General features: G+C 45.4%; 1 protein-coding gene across 2 annotated transcripts in view; it reads left to right on the top strand.

Moving 5' to 3' along the window:
- The window catches only part of NDST2 (N-deacetylase and N-sulfotransferase 2), a 72,666-nt gene extending 70,197 nt beyond the window's left edge, over window positions 1–2,469 (top strand). For both annotated transcript variants that reach the window (XM_014060533.2, XM_014060540.2), the window contains exons 13-14: window positions 790–892; window positions 995–2,469. In XM_014060533.2, the coding sequence (XP_013916008.1) occupies window positions 790–892; window positions 995–1,120 (229 nt within the window). In that variant the 3' untranslated portion in view covers window positions 1,121–2,469. The remainder of the gene's footprint in view (window positions 1–789; window positions 893–994) is intronic.
- Window positions 2,470–13,605: the final 11,136 nt, after the last annotated feature.

The raw sequence follows: 13,605 nt of genomic DNA, 5'->3' as shown, positions 1-13,605 counted from the left end.
TATTCTGGGTTGCCGACACCACTTTATCTGCCTTCCCTGCTGCTTTCATTCATCTGAAATTGTTCCTTTTACTTCGTTGCTTTTTTTTTTTTTTTGAGCTGCCATGAACAGGATAAGGATGCCTACATTAATTTCCATAAGTAAACTGTACCAAGGAGGAAGAGCCTAAGAGGATCCTGTAGAGAGCCAGGATGCCCAGGAGGGATTTCTTCCCTCTGGCTCCATAGACAGTGATCAGGTTAGATCTCACAGGGCTTCCTGCCAAAGGGATGCCTTGCCTTGGAGATCAGCTCTGCCAAGGACTCCCTCCCGTACCAGATTCAGAGCTTCTTTGATCCACAAGGGCAGAGATTATCCAGAGGGAGGCAGAGCCAGCCTGAAATGTAGGAGATCAGTTGTGTTTCATTTTAGTTCCTGTAATGTAAAGCTGGTGTTGTTTGTTTTCTGAGAGATCTTGGGCAAGATCATTGCCCAAACAGGCATTGAAAGAAAAGGAAAACTAGAAAGGTATTCAGTTAACCTTCGTAGCACTCTAGATCAGTGGTTCTCAACCTTCCCAATGCCAGGCCCTTTAATACAGTTCCTAATGTTGTGGTGACCCCCAACCATAAAATTGGTGTCTCAGTTCCTAAGACCATCGAAAATATGTGTTTTCCCATGGTCTTAGGCAACTCCTGTGAAAGGGTCGTTCAATTCCCAAAGGGGTCCTGTCCCACAAGTTGAGAACCACTGCCCTAGATTAAAGCACAGGTGTATAAAAGGACTGTTTAAAGTAAGCTTCCCTTTCAGGTATGATGACGCAAAGGGATTTTGGTGCCAGCTGCTTGACGGAGGAAAGACCAAATGCCTGGGGAAGAGTAAAGGGAGAAAATATCCAGAGATGGATTCCTCGGTAAGCTACATAGAACTCCTGCATGTCTGTTATAATTGAGAGAGAGAAAGAGTTGTCCCTGGCCTTTCATTAACGCATCCTCTCTCTTTGGGGGCCCTGCAGTCCCGGATGTTCCTGGCAGATTTCTACCATGAGCACAACATTGAATTATCCAAATTGCTGAATACGCTCAGGCAGCCTCTTCCCACGTGGCTCAGGGAGGAGCTGCAGAATTCAAGCTGGAGCTGAAGCCCAGATCTCCACAAGCAAGACTGCCAAACAAACTCAAGTGGGAGCCCTCGGGAAGGACACGCATGTGCGTGCACACACACACACACACCACTGCCAACTTTCTTTGAATCACCCAGAGTGGGATGAGGAAGCGTGTCATCTGTGGGCGAACCGTGCACTTTCAACTATTTATAGTTTGATGCAGCTGAGAGACCCCTTCAGACCATAACTGCACAAGATACTGTGCAGTAGTCGCCCACTGTTCCCAAATTCTATGGTAACTAACATAGGAATGTGTGTAGCCTGTAATTCCCAGATGCAAGGAAGCTGAAAGCAGCATCTCCAAGGAGCGGAGGCAAGAAAATGTGTAGGCTACTGTGACATTTCTTGTTAATGTCCAAAATGCTCAGGAAACTAGCAAGTGAATGTCTTACTATTTGTGACAGCTCTGTTATGTATAGGGTGATGTTTCCAAAGTTCTTAGTCCTGGACATCAAATGGAATTTTCTTAGTTCCATTTTAGTTATTTCATGGTTTCTACCCCAGGGGTCAGGGAAGCAAAATAGGTGATGTCACTAGAATGGTACAGACATTCTCGGCTAGAAAGTGGTTGGTGACAAGTAAAAGATGGAGAGAAATCTTCATCTGGGATGAGAAGTTGTCCTCTGATGCCCGCTGCATGGATTTTTCTTCTGCATTTAGTTGTTAGGAGTCTCCTTTCGTTCCTTTCTGAGCACAGCAAGATGAAGATGGCTGAGAGGGAACAGAATTGGTACAAAACGTCTCATTTTGCCTCCATGAGTCTCCAGTTTCCTTCTAGAATCTATTCCTACTTTCTGCCTTGCTACCACCGTCTCATGGAGTACAAAGCAGATTCTTGCCCATCTCTCAAACATGCCTTATATACAATGGCCCAGCAACTCCCAAGACACCCAGTGCTGAGCTGACTGGAAATACGCAGACTTAAGACGGGGAGACACCTTGGGGTAACATCTGTAACTTGGTGCGTTCATTGAACCAGGGAAGAAAGTGATTTCAACCAAGCTTTCACATTGAGCCTTAGTTGTTGTGCATTTTTAATTGTGAATTTACCATTGTCTGTAAATATATAATATGGACTTTATAATATCTCATTCAATGTGTCCCCAAGCAGCGGGAAATGTAACCAAAAATGTAATCCACCAACCTAAAACCCTGTGGCTGAAGAAAGAAAGGAAAAAGTGCTGTTCTTCCTGCACTGGATTCATGTATATTGTCATTCACATTGAATGATACAAATAAATTCTTGGCTCTTGCAGCTGAGCACAATGTCTAAATAAAGATTAGACATAGCATTTGGATCAATAAATGAACTGCTTTATTTCTTGCTAGATGTAGATTTTCAAGTTGCGCTAACCTTTTTCCTGACCAAATAGCTCTGATTATGCATGCAGCAATTATTATTAAAATGAAACTAGAAAACAGTAACACTTAAGACTAGATAATCTCAAAAAAATCTGATCAATAACATAAAAAACTATATTTTCTGGAGCGGAAACATGAGGCTAATTGGAAGTGGCAGACATTTTAAAGACTTTTTAAGCCTGATTGGGATCTGCTGAGATTCAAAGCTTAAGTACCTACCGGGATATGCCCATGTGAACTCCAAGAGAAGAACGTTCTACACAAGGAGTGAAGTTGAAGGTCAAGGGCGCATTAGAGGAGGAAAGGTACACACAGTATTCAGCTCAAGTCCATGAATAATACAGGAGAGAAAAATTGGGTATAAAACTAATTGCAAGCGGCCAAGTCTATATTGTGTCCAGCACTTAAGAGTCACAGACAGCTCCTTTGAAGCATTTCAAAATCACACTTAAACAATGTAGGGCTTTTCCTGGGATTGGGCTACAGCTACAGAGGGAGGCTGAGCATTTCTGGGAAAGAAGATGGTTGTCTGATGCCTTTTTGCCATTCACTCCCAAGGCACTGCACAGCTCTTTTCAAAGGAATCAAAGACATTTCCAGAATAGCTAGTACGTTAATTAGAATGTCCTAGTCAAATATCAAGGGTAAGGGATAAGTTGATGATGAATACACAAAGGTAAATGATTTCTATTTAATATTATTGTTAAAATAACAGGAGGTAGGAGTTTGTAGTCTGCTAGACAGTTCCCCATATTTGCAGCAGCAAATCATAACCTCTATGCAAACAAACATAGATTTCAGAGTTGGAAGAGGTCAAGCCCATTTAATTTCTAGATTCCACCATTGTGCTGCTTTTAGGACGATCTCTCCATCGCTCAACCAGAACTCACTTGGAACACTTGACTTGCACTTTACAGTGACCTGGATTGCTTCTCCTTTCTGTACACATGACTTCAAATGCCTGGAGAAAGTGCTGAGCATTCTTCCAATGTTCGCCTTCTATCATTCTCCAGTGTGCTGCTTAGAGAATCCAAGGAATCGGTTAATTTCGGTCTGCTTGCCTCGAGACTGAATTGAATGAAACTTGGCCACACCTCCTTTTGCACTCAGCCGATCAGTTTTTTCAATTCAGTCTGCCTAACAAGACATAATCACCACCTCTCTTCGATTTTTCTATCATGAAAACCTATTCCTTGATTCTCATTGCAGGTAATATGAATTAATTTGTTTGTATTTTTTATTTCACAGGTTATTCCTAGCGCGCTGGTTTCCCCGGTCCACCAGTTAGAACCGCTTGTTTCCCGTCCTACCGGAAGGCGCTATTAATATTGGCCCAATCGCCCTTTTTCCGGGCTAGCCATTCTGAATATCTGGTGTAAGGGCTGTGAGATCGGTGCGCCATTCTCGGGTTCCCTCGTTGGTGTGCTAGGAGGCTTGGTCCGCCATCCTCTTGCCTTTTGCATTTGAATTATGTGGGTGGGGGCTGAGAGGAGGCTCAGCAAGTCTCCCTATTGGCTGCCGCGTTTTTCCTGGGAACCTTTTGGCTGCTTGTTTGAATTCCGGCTGTTTTTCCCCTAGCGCCAAACGAGCCGCTCCATTGCATCGGCAGTTTTGGTAGCTTGTACACAGCATTGCGAGTGAGTCAGCAAGCTAATCAGCAGTGTGATTGCGATCTGGCTTTGAGCTCTCGGATTATTAATCATTTGTGGCTAAAAGTCTGTACTTCGATCAGCGTTCTCTCCTCTTGAGTCCAGGATCGCAGGGGTCCCAGTCAGGTTTGCTGGTTAATTCCCAAGGTGTTATAAGACTTCCTATGGCTGAATGATCCACCCGCCCTGCCTCTGGGAAGACATCTCCCCAGGAAGTTCCCCCTTGGCCGCCCCTCCATCACATGGAGCAGGGAGGGCTTCCACCAGGGCCGTGACTAACAAGTCTAGGGCTAAATCCTAATCGGCGGCTGCCAATAGGGGCACAAAAGACAAGCCTTGAGCTTCAGATAAGCAGGCTTCTAAAAGCATTCAAGTGCAGGGTCTTTCAGCCGAAGAGGTGGGCCTAGGCCTAGGCTCCACACCTAGTGCTTCAGATTTGAGCGGGGTCATCAGTCCCCAAGCCAGGCAAGCCACCCCAGAAGCCAGGCGTGCATCACCTGAGGCACTTTCACCCCCACGGCTGCTGGCTTCCGTGGGGAGGATGGACAGATCATGAGCCTGCCCAGGAAGTTTAGAGATCTTATTTCTGCAGCTATTTCCCAGGGGGTGGATTCAGAACTGCATAAGAGATCCAGAGGCCCAAGGTCCTCTTCTAGGCCTTCTTCAGCACCTACTAGGGATCCCCCCTCCCCACTACACTCACAGCAAGGATTCCCTGTTGGGTGATGAGAAACAAGGGGATCAGGAATTGTCGGATGATGAGGGTGGACACCACTCTTCTTGGAGGTCTTTTCAGACCGGCCTTATTGAAGTCCTTACTTTTTAAAGCCAGGACAACTGTTAAAATGGGAGATAAGGGTATCCCAATAGAACCTTCCTTGGGGTTTGACTCCACTGAGAGGCTGTTTTCTGAATCGGTTCAGGAACAGGAGGTTATTCCCTCACCCAAGCTATTCTTAGATGTTATCCAGAGGCAGTGGGCTCAGCCAGCCGCTGTTCCTCCTCCTAGTAATAATGACAAACAGTTGTTCGGACCAGGTCTAGATCTGGAGGAGATCCTCCAATTGCCTACTGTGGATGCCCCTGTCGCAGCCTTGACCACTCCCACCATTGTACCTTCAGATGCCTCTGAAGAGTTGAAGGCTTAAGACCATAAGGCGGACCAGACGTTCCGCAAATCGCATCAGGTGGCTGTCTGGCCACAGCCGCATCCTTTTTCAATAGGACGTTGCTAGTTTGGCTCAGACAATTGCAAGCTAGGTTGGCACCTGAAGACATGCATCTTCATCAGGATGTGAATAAACTGGTGGTGGCATTGAAATATTTGGTGGATGCCACCCTGGTGGCAGCCAAGTTTGCTTCCAGGGCTCTGGCTACTACCGTCACTTCCCGCCATTTGCTTTGGCTGCACCATTGGCAAGCCGACATGCATTCTCACCCTTTAAAGGGGGGAAGCTCTTTGGCGAAGCCCTGGATCCCATTCTCACTGAGAATAGGGATAAGAAAAAGGTCCTGCCCTCGGTGCAACATCAGGCAGATCTCAGGGTCCAGCCTTACTATCGCAGACAGCCCTTCGGTGGAGACTTGGGGTCAGTCGGACCCCAATACCACAGACCCTACTACCAGGCCTCCGATAGAGTCCAGGACACATCAGGGTTTAGAGACAGGTCTAGACAGCAGCAACAGCCTCAGCAGTCCCAGTCCTGCTGGGAAAATCACGGTGCCGAATATCAACCCTTCCGTTGATACCACCGACTCCCAGGTTGGTATTCCCATTGGTGGTCGACTCAAAAACTTCGTCCACCACTGGGAACAATCAACCTCCGATGCTTGGGTTCTCCAGACTGTGCAGATCGGCCTCACCCTAGAATTTCTCCCCATTCCCCCAAGAAGGTTCGTCAGGTGTTCCACCCCGAGGTGCGCGACCATGAGGGCCCTCATGGACGCCGAGATTCAGCACCTTCTAGAAATTCAGGCCATCGAACCAGTTCCAGTAGGCCAGGAACGGGGGGGTGGGGGTTTACTCCATCCTGTTTTTAGTGCCAAAAATTCCAGGGGGTGGAGGGCGATCCTAGATCTCAAGAGGCTGAATGTGTACCTGGCATACAAGCGTTTCAAAATGCAGTCGCTGCAAACCATTTTGGGCTGCATTCGCCAGGGAGACTACCTGACATCAGTAGATATCAAGGAGGCATACCTTTACATGCCGACTCGACATTCACACCGGAGGTTTTTCCGCTTCTCATATGCAGGGCGCCACAATACCGGGTGCTGCCATTTGGCCTTTCCTCAGCCCCACGAACATTTACGAAGATTCTAGCCGCAGTGATGGCCCATCTCAGGTCACACACACACCCATCAGACTTCAAGCCTATCTAGACCATGCCCTGATACAATCATCTTCTCTGGAGCAGGCCCGCCGGGACCTTCACACGACAATCCAATTGCTGCAACTCCACGGCTTCATGGTAAATATGGACAAAAGTCAGTTGTTACCAGCCATGTCCTTGACTCACCTGGTAATAGATACTGTTCAATGTCAGGTGTTCTTGTCACCTGACCGTTGCGCCAGCATTTGAACTCTGGTGAATCAGGTACTGTCTCAAAGAACCGTTCACCTCTCCGTCCTCTACACATTACTCGGGAAGCTGATACTTTGCATAGGACTCGTTCCCTGGGCCCGACTTCACACACATCACCTCCAATGGTTCCTCCTCCTACAGAGCTGAGGTGGCGCAGTGGTTAGAGTGCAGTACTGCAGGCCACTTCAGCTGACTGCTATCTGCACTTCGGCGGTTCAAATCTCACCGGCTCAAGGTTGACTCAGCCTTCCATCCTTCCGAGGTGGGTGAAATGAGGACCCAGACTGTGGGGGCGATATGCTGACTCTGTAAACGGCTTAGAGAGGGCTGAAAGCCCTATGAAGTGGTATATAAGTCTAACTGCTATTGCTATTGCTATCAACGGAGGCCCAGGGGTGTTCCGGACTTTACGGCGAGGCTGTCCTCCAAAGTGGTTTATTGATGGACCTCCACCGCCTTGCGGAAAGGCTGTCTGTTCAGAGAACTGGATCGACTCACGATCACAATTGACGCCAGCTTGTATGGTTGGGGCACTCACAGCTATTCTCGAGTTGCCCAGGGACGCTGGAGCCCCCAGGACCTGATAAACAATATAAATTGGTTAGAACTTAGGGCCGTCCATCTAGCCCTTCGATAATTCAGTGACCTAGTGGTGGGGTGGCATGTGTTGATTCTCACGGACGTGGCCGCCAAGGCACACATCAACCGCCAGGGGGACACACATTGCAAGAGGCTGATGCTGGAAGCACTTTGCCTGTGGGCGGAGTCACACCTATCTGTTAGGGCGGATCACATATTTGGCATCTCAATTGGCTGAGTCGTGAGACTTTGCAGGTGGAGTGGTGGCTCCACCCGGACTTATTCCAGGAACTGACCAGCAGATTCAGCATGCCGATGATGGACCTATTTGCATCTCCGACCAACACCCACCTGCCTCGATTCTTCAGCAGGTTCTGGACTCCCGGGGCAGAGGAGGCTGGCGCCCTCCGTTGTCCATGGCCCCGCGACCTTCTGTATGGGTTTCTGCCTCTACTGCTAATTCCGAGGGTGATTCACAAGATTCTTTCGGAACAGGCAGAGTGTTGATGGTCGCTCTCCACTGGCCCCGCAGGTCCTGGTTCGTCGACCTGACCAGCCTGGAAGTCCCTCCCAACGGAGGATCCTGGACAACAGGATAATCCTCACCCAGGGGGCACTGATACACCCAGACCCTCAGTGGCTCCAGTTAGCCGTCTGACCATTGAGGGGGACATTTTGAGATGGGACCATTTCTCAGCGCGAGCTATTTGTACCATCCAACCGGCCAGACGCCCATCCACTACACAGATGACAATGCGACCTGGTCGGCCTTCTGCAGGTAGTGCCGTCCCCTGGGAGTTACTCCAAGGTCAGCTTCTCTTCCTCGTCCTGGATTTCCTCCAGGACGGTTTGGACAGGGGGCTGGCCCCTAACCCCTTGCGGAGACAGACTGTGGCGCTTTCCATGGTTTTACACAGACACACTGGCCGTTCTCTGGCGGTCCATCCCAGGGTTCGTGCCTTTCTCAGGGGTGCTTCCAACCTTAGGCCCCCGACAGTACATCGTTATCCGTCATGGAAACTTCCCATTGTACTCGAGGCCTTGACGTCTGCGCCCTTTGAGCTCATCCGATCCATCAGTCTTCATTTGTTGACCCTGAAGGTGGTCTTTCTCGTGGCCATTACTTCAGCTCGCAGGATTTCAGAGTTGGCGGCCCTGTCAGTTCGGAGCGACCTCTGCATATTCCACTCTAACAGAGTGGTCCTCCAGCTTGACCTTACGAAGGTCAACTCCTGGTTCCACAAAGCCCAAGAACTTGTGTTACCTGACTTCTGTCCTCAACCACAACATTCTCGAGAATGGAAGTGGCATCTCGACGTGTGACGAGCCCTGCAATGATACATCAAACGTACTGTGTCGTTCCGGCAGTCGGAAGCCCTATTTGTCACCTTTCTTCCCGGACCTATGGGTCGGAGGGTATCATCCACCACCATTGGAAGATGGCTGAAATCCTATATCACCAAGGCTTATGAGGTACAGGGGCATCCGTCACCGTGTCAGGTCGCGGCCCATCAACACGCAGTATGGCCATAACTATGGCCTGGGCCATGCAAGCATCGGTTGAAAAAATTTGTAGGGCAGTGGCATGGTCATCTCCATTGCCCTTCATTAAGCATTACAAATTAGACGTCTATGCTTTGGCTGAAGCAGCCTTCGGATGTCGGGTGCTGCAAGCGATTCACTCAGACTCGGGTTCCCTGGACTGGACTTCTACCCACCCTTAAGGTAGTATTAGGCATATCCCATTCCTTGGATTCTCTAAGCAGCGCACTGGAGAAAGACTGTTGTACTTACCTGAACGGTCGTTCTCGGTGTGCTGCGTGAGAATCCAACCCTGCCCTATGCAATTCGGTCGAGGGTTGTTGTGGCTGGGAGGTTTCGAGGTTAGTGGACATTCAAGTGCTTCTTCTCAAAACAGCCATTCCTTTCATTGAAAAAACTGATCGGCCAAGTGCAAAAGGAGGTGTGGCCGAGTTTCATTCAATTCAGTCTCGAGGCAAGCAGACCAAAATTAACCCATTTTTGGATTCTCATGTAGCGCACCAAGAACGACCGTTCAGGTAAGTACAACGGTCTTTCACAGAAAAAGCAGCTGCATTCAGACATATACAAATTCTAGTTCTGAGAACAGGATTTTTGTAATGGGATTTAAACAGAATAACTGCTTGAATAGTTACTGTTACAGGCAAGGTATTTGTGATCTTTGGGCCTCAGACTAATGACAAATAAAAGTTTACCTGTAGGAGCCTACTAGTCAGGTTTATATCTAGAACCTCTAGAACCACAGCTCTGCTCTGGACTTGACATCTATGCAGTCACACTTTATTATTATTAAAGTGGTTAATTTGGATGAGGGACATTTTGCAGATATTCTGGAGAAGAATGTTCCTTGGAAATTTGGCAGAGCCAAATTGCAATGCAAACTTGTGAGTGTAAAAAAAAAAAGCAGATACCACTTACTATCTATTTAGACAAGTAACGAGGACAGCCTGAGAAATCTTATTTTCCCTATATAGGACAAGACGAAGAGTTTCAAGGCTTTAATGGAAAGGATTGGGCCTATCTATGGAAAAGGATAGGCTTTACCAGGTCAGGCAGTATGTGGCAGAAACTTAATTCAGTACTGGATCTAAGACTGAGGTTTTGTGGCAAACAAACATCTGCACAATTTATAGGATGAAAGAGACATCTGTATAGTGAACAATTTTATGGAGTCCTTGCTCCCTGAGCTTGCTTGCAGTGTGGCTTACAGATGTTTCATTACCCAACTAGACATAATCAGTGCTAGAGAGTGTAAGGTTTGGTCCTTACCGGCTTGCCCTGCCGGTGTTGGTGGGAGTGTGGTTTTATCCTTAGTTCCTTAATTATTGTTTTCTGCTTGATTGTTTGCCTGGTGTTAATTCCTGCTTATCTGGGTATTGGCTGCTGGAAAGGATGGTCCGTTCATTTCCTTCTTTAACATCAGCTTTATCTTACTGTATGTAAACTCCATGCTCACTAGCACTGATTAACTGCCTGGTCAGTTAATGAAATATCTGCAAGCAAACAACCAAGCTCTGAGAGCAGCAAGGACTCCATAATTCAATTGACATATTATTCTTCACTGGCACAATTTTACCTATACAAAATTAGATAAAGATCCATTTATAAGGACCATCTGCCTAGTTGGCCAAGATACTGAAATCACCGCTATTAGGAATGCCTCTTTCTGAGACATTTCAGAAGGCAAACTTGCCTTCAACTTGAAAAGCTTTGAATAATTTTTTTGTTAAAACTTCTAAAAGGCTATCTGAGGGTTTTGGAAGGAACACAACGAAACAAATTGCAAATGCCTGCATAGATCTATTAAACATTGAGTGCAATAAAATTATGATTCCCTTTTTTTTTTTCCTGGTTTCTTCAACTTGACAAGTACATGGCATTCTTCCCCATTCCTTCTAGTGCCAGCACAAACTTCATGTTTGAGAAAAGTGCCAATTTGATACTGCCCTTATCAACCCCTCTGATAGATGCCTGCGTAGATCTATTAATCATTCGGTGCAATAAAATTAGGAAGCAAATACTGGAACATAAATGCCGAATACAGCAGCCAAATATATTAAAGAATCAGAAGAAACTGCCTTCAAGAATCATAATAGAAGTATTACAATATTGCAACTAAAATAATGGTTTAATAATGATTATACCATTTCATTGTAAGGAAACTTGGTAGAACATAGTCTTTTGGACAGATATCAAGGTAGTCATTATGGAGGAGAATGATACGGGTGTTGTTGGGTTCCTAATGTAATGGGTTTTATATAATTTAAGCCTGGAAAAACTGGAAGGCTGTGACAGAATCATAGTACCTGTTTATCTTCAGCAATCATGATATACAAATACTAAATACTGGAATTTAAGGCAACAAAAAGAGCAACCAAGTTCTGCCTACTGTCCCATAAGCTTCTTCAGCCTAATACATTTTATGTCAAGCATGTACATAAGAAATTGTCAACTGTAATTGGGTTAATTTAGAGCATATTCTATCAAATGAACAGAGTGGTTAAAGCTGGATATTCCACTGCAGTTCCTGGCCAAAAAAAAGTATTGCTTCAAGGCAAGATCTATGATACTTTGGGGTTTACTTATTTAACCAAACTCTATATAATTTTTCTTAACTTCAAGTTCATATTTGATCTCATTTCCAAAACAATGGAATTAAAAACACAAGAGACAACTACAGTTTGTGTTAATGCAAACTTAACAAGAATAAGATATGTTGTAGTATGCAAGGCCACTGGAACAAGTTCCTAGTGACAGCAATATTTTAGTTCCCTGTTGCTCAGTTGGAACAGCAATCCTCTTGTGGCTGAAGAAAGTTCCTTAGCTCATCATCCTGAATAGTAGCCAGTAGGAAAATTGCAATCAAGGAGCTATTGCTTCTGTCATAAACATCAATCAGACCAAAATGAGCTCTAAGCACTCCAGCCACTTACTACTCAAAGGAAGCACTTGAGATAAACCACATTAAAATTAAGACCTTGGTTAGCAAAGTGGTCTAAAGTGCTTACCTGGCAACCAAATGGTAGACAATAGAGTGATTCAAAATCTTCAAACACCTCCCTATGCCTTTTCATAGCTCAAATGAAGCACAATCCAAAATGCACAAACATTCGTTTCAATTATATAACCCTTCCACCTTGCCAGGGATTGTGCACATCCCAGCATTAAAGCTTTATTTGGCTAAATGTGTTTATTCAAGCCCTTTTGTTAGGCTGGCAAGGTATTTAAATTAAATAACTGTCCTTAAATTCCAAACAGCAATAACATTAGAATAGCCACATCCTCCCAATAGCAATAACACTTAATGCTGCTTCACAGTGCTTCACAGCCCTCTCTTAAGTGATTTACAGAGTCAGCATACTGCCCCCCAACAATCTGGGTCCTCATTTTACCAACCTCAGAAGGATAGAAGGCTGAGTCAATCTTGAGCTGGTGAGACTCAAACAGCTGGCAGTCAGCAGAATTAGCCTGCAATATTGCATTCTAACCACTGCACCAACATGGCTTATAGCTGTTCTCAATGGCAAATACAAAAAATAATAGCTGCCAGTAGAAATTAAATGACTTTTGTGGAGAAGTTGCTACTCAAGTCCTGTTACTTTGAGCTTTCTATAAAGACACAGGATCTGCTTTGTGACTCCCTATCTGGCAAAATATCCAGCAATTCTGATTTATTCCATATGGTTACTTTTATTGGACTAGTATAATAATTATATCCTTGAATGTGGGTACCTTTTTACTGTCTGTAAAATTTAATATGGACCATTATCTAATTTTAATTTTACAGGGTCTATTTGAAATAGAAATGACTGTATTCTGTCAACTTGCAGAACTCCAGCCAGTAACTGTAAATATGAACTTTATTAAGATGGCAGCTTTTGCACCATTCCTTGGACAGGAAAGGCCTCGAGGTGGGGATGCCTCAGTAACTCTTTTCTGCCATGTGCACAAGATTCACAATTAACATCAATCATGTCTAATACAATAAAGCTTTCAAAGAATTAGCCTGAATAAGGACCATATAGGAAAGAAAAGAATGTGGGATAGCTACACTGCACTAACATACAATTCAAGAGGGATCATTGCTCTAAAATATAAACATCCCTATCCTGACTTTGAATCTCACTGAAATCAAGGAGGTAACATTCTTCAGGACCAATTCTGAAATGGGACTCCCATGGAGTCATTTACCCAGCCCATCACCCACCATTCAACCCCTGGTCTTCAGCCTTGCTGACAATCCCCTGGCCTCCTCCTCTGCTACAAGAGCCCACCTGCCTTCTCGCCCTCTACTTTATTCCTGGCTTTTTTATTCTTCTCTTTCTGTGCCAGTCACCGAGAGCTTCCTTCTCCTCCCTTTGTTCTCTGCATAGAGAAACTTCCAAGCAACTCCTCTGCTCTCACTGCCACAACCCCTTCAAGGGCAAAGAAATTAATTAACATTGTTACAGGGACATTTATTGTATGTAATTTTTTTCAAAACCCAAAAGGGAAGAGTCAGGATTTGGCAGTGATTTTTTTAAAAAATAAGGTATTTTTGAAGAAATTGAAACTTTAAAAACTTTTTGCAGGCTGACATTAAATAATACAATGACTGGACTAAAAAACTGAGATCAGACACTGTTGTTTCAATAGAACAGTCACATTTAAAGTAAGTCAGCAATGGCCGACAATTGCATGATTCAAACAAATCAGAATGCCCAACCATTTGGCAGAGAGATGACAGCCGAGGAAGAAACCAACAAGC

This window comes from Thamnophis sirtalis, unplaced genomic scaffold (assembly GCF_051295495.1).
Source record: "Thamnophis sirtalis isolate CommonGarterSnake01/CBP01778 unplaced genomic scaffold, rThaSir2_p1.2 scaffold_15, whole genome shotgun sequence".
NCBI lineage: Eukaryota > Metazoa > Chordata > Lepidosauria > Squamata > Natricidae > Thamnophis > Thamnophis sirtalis.
Note: the sequence above shows the minus strand (reverse complement) of the source record. Positions and strands in the feature narration are given on the sequence as shown.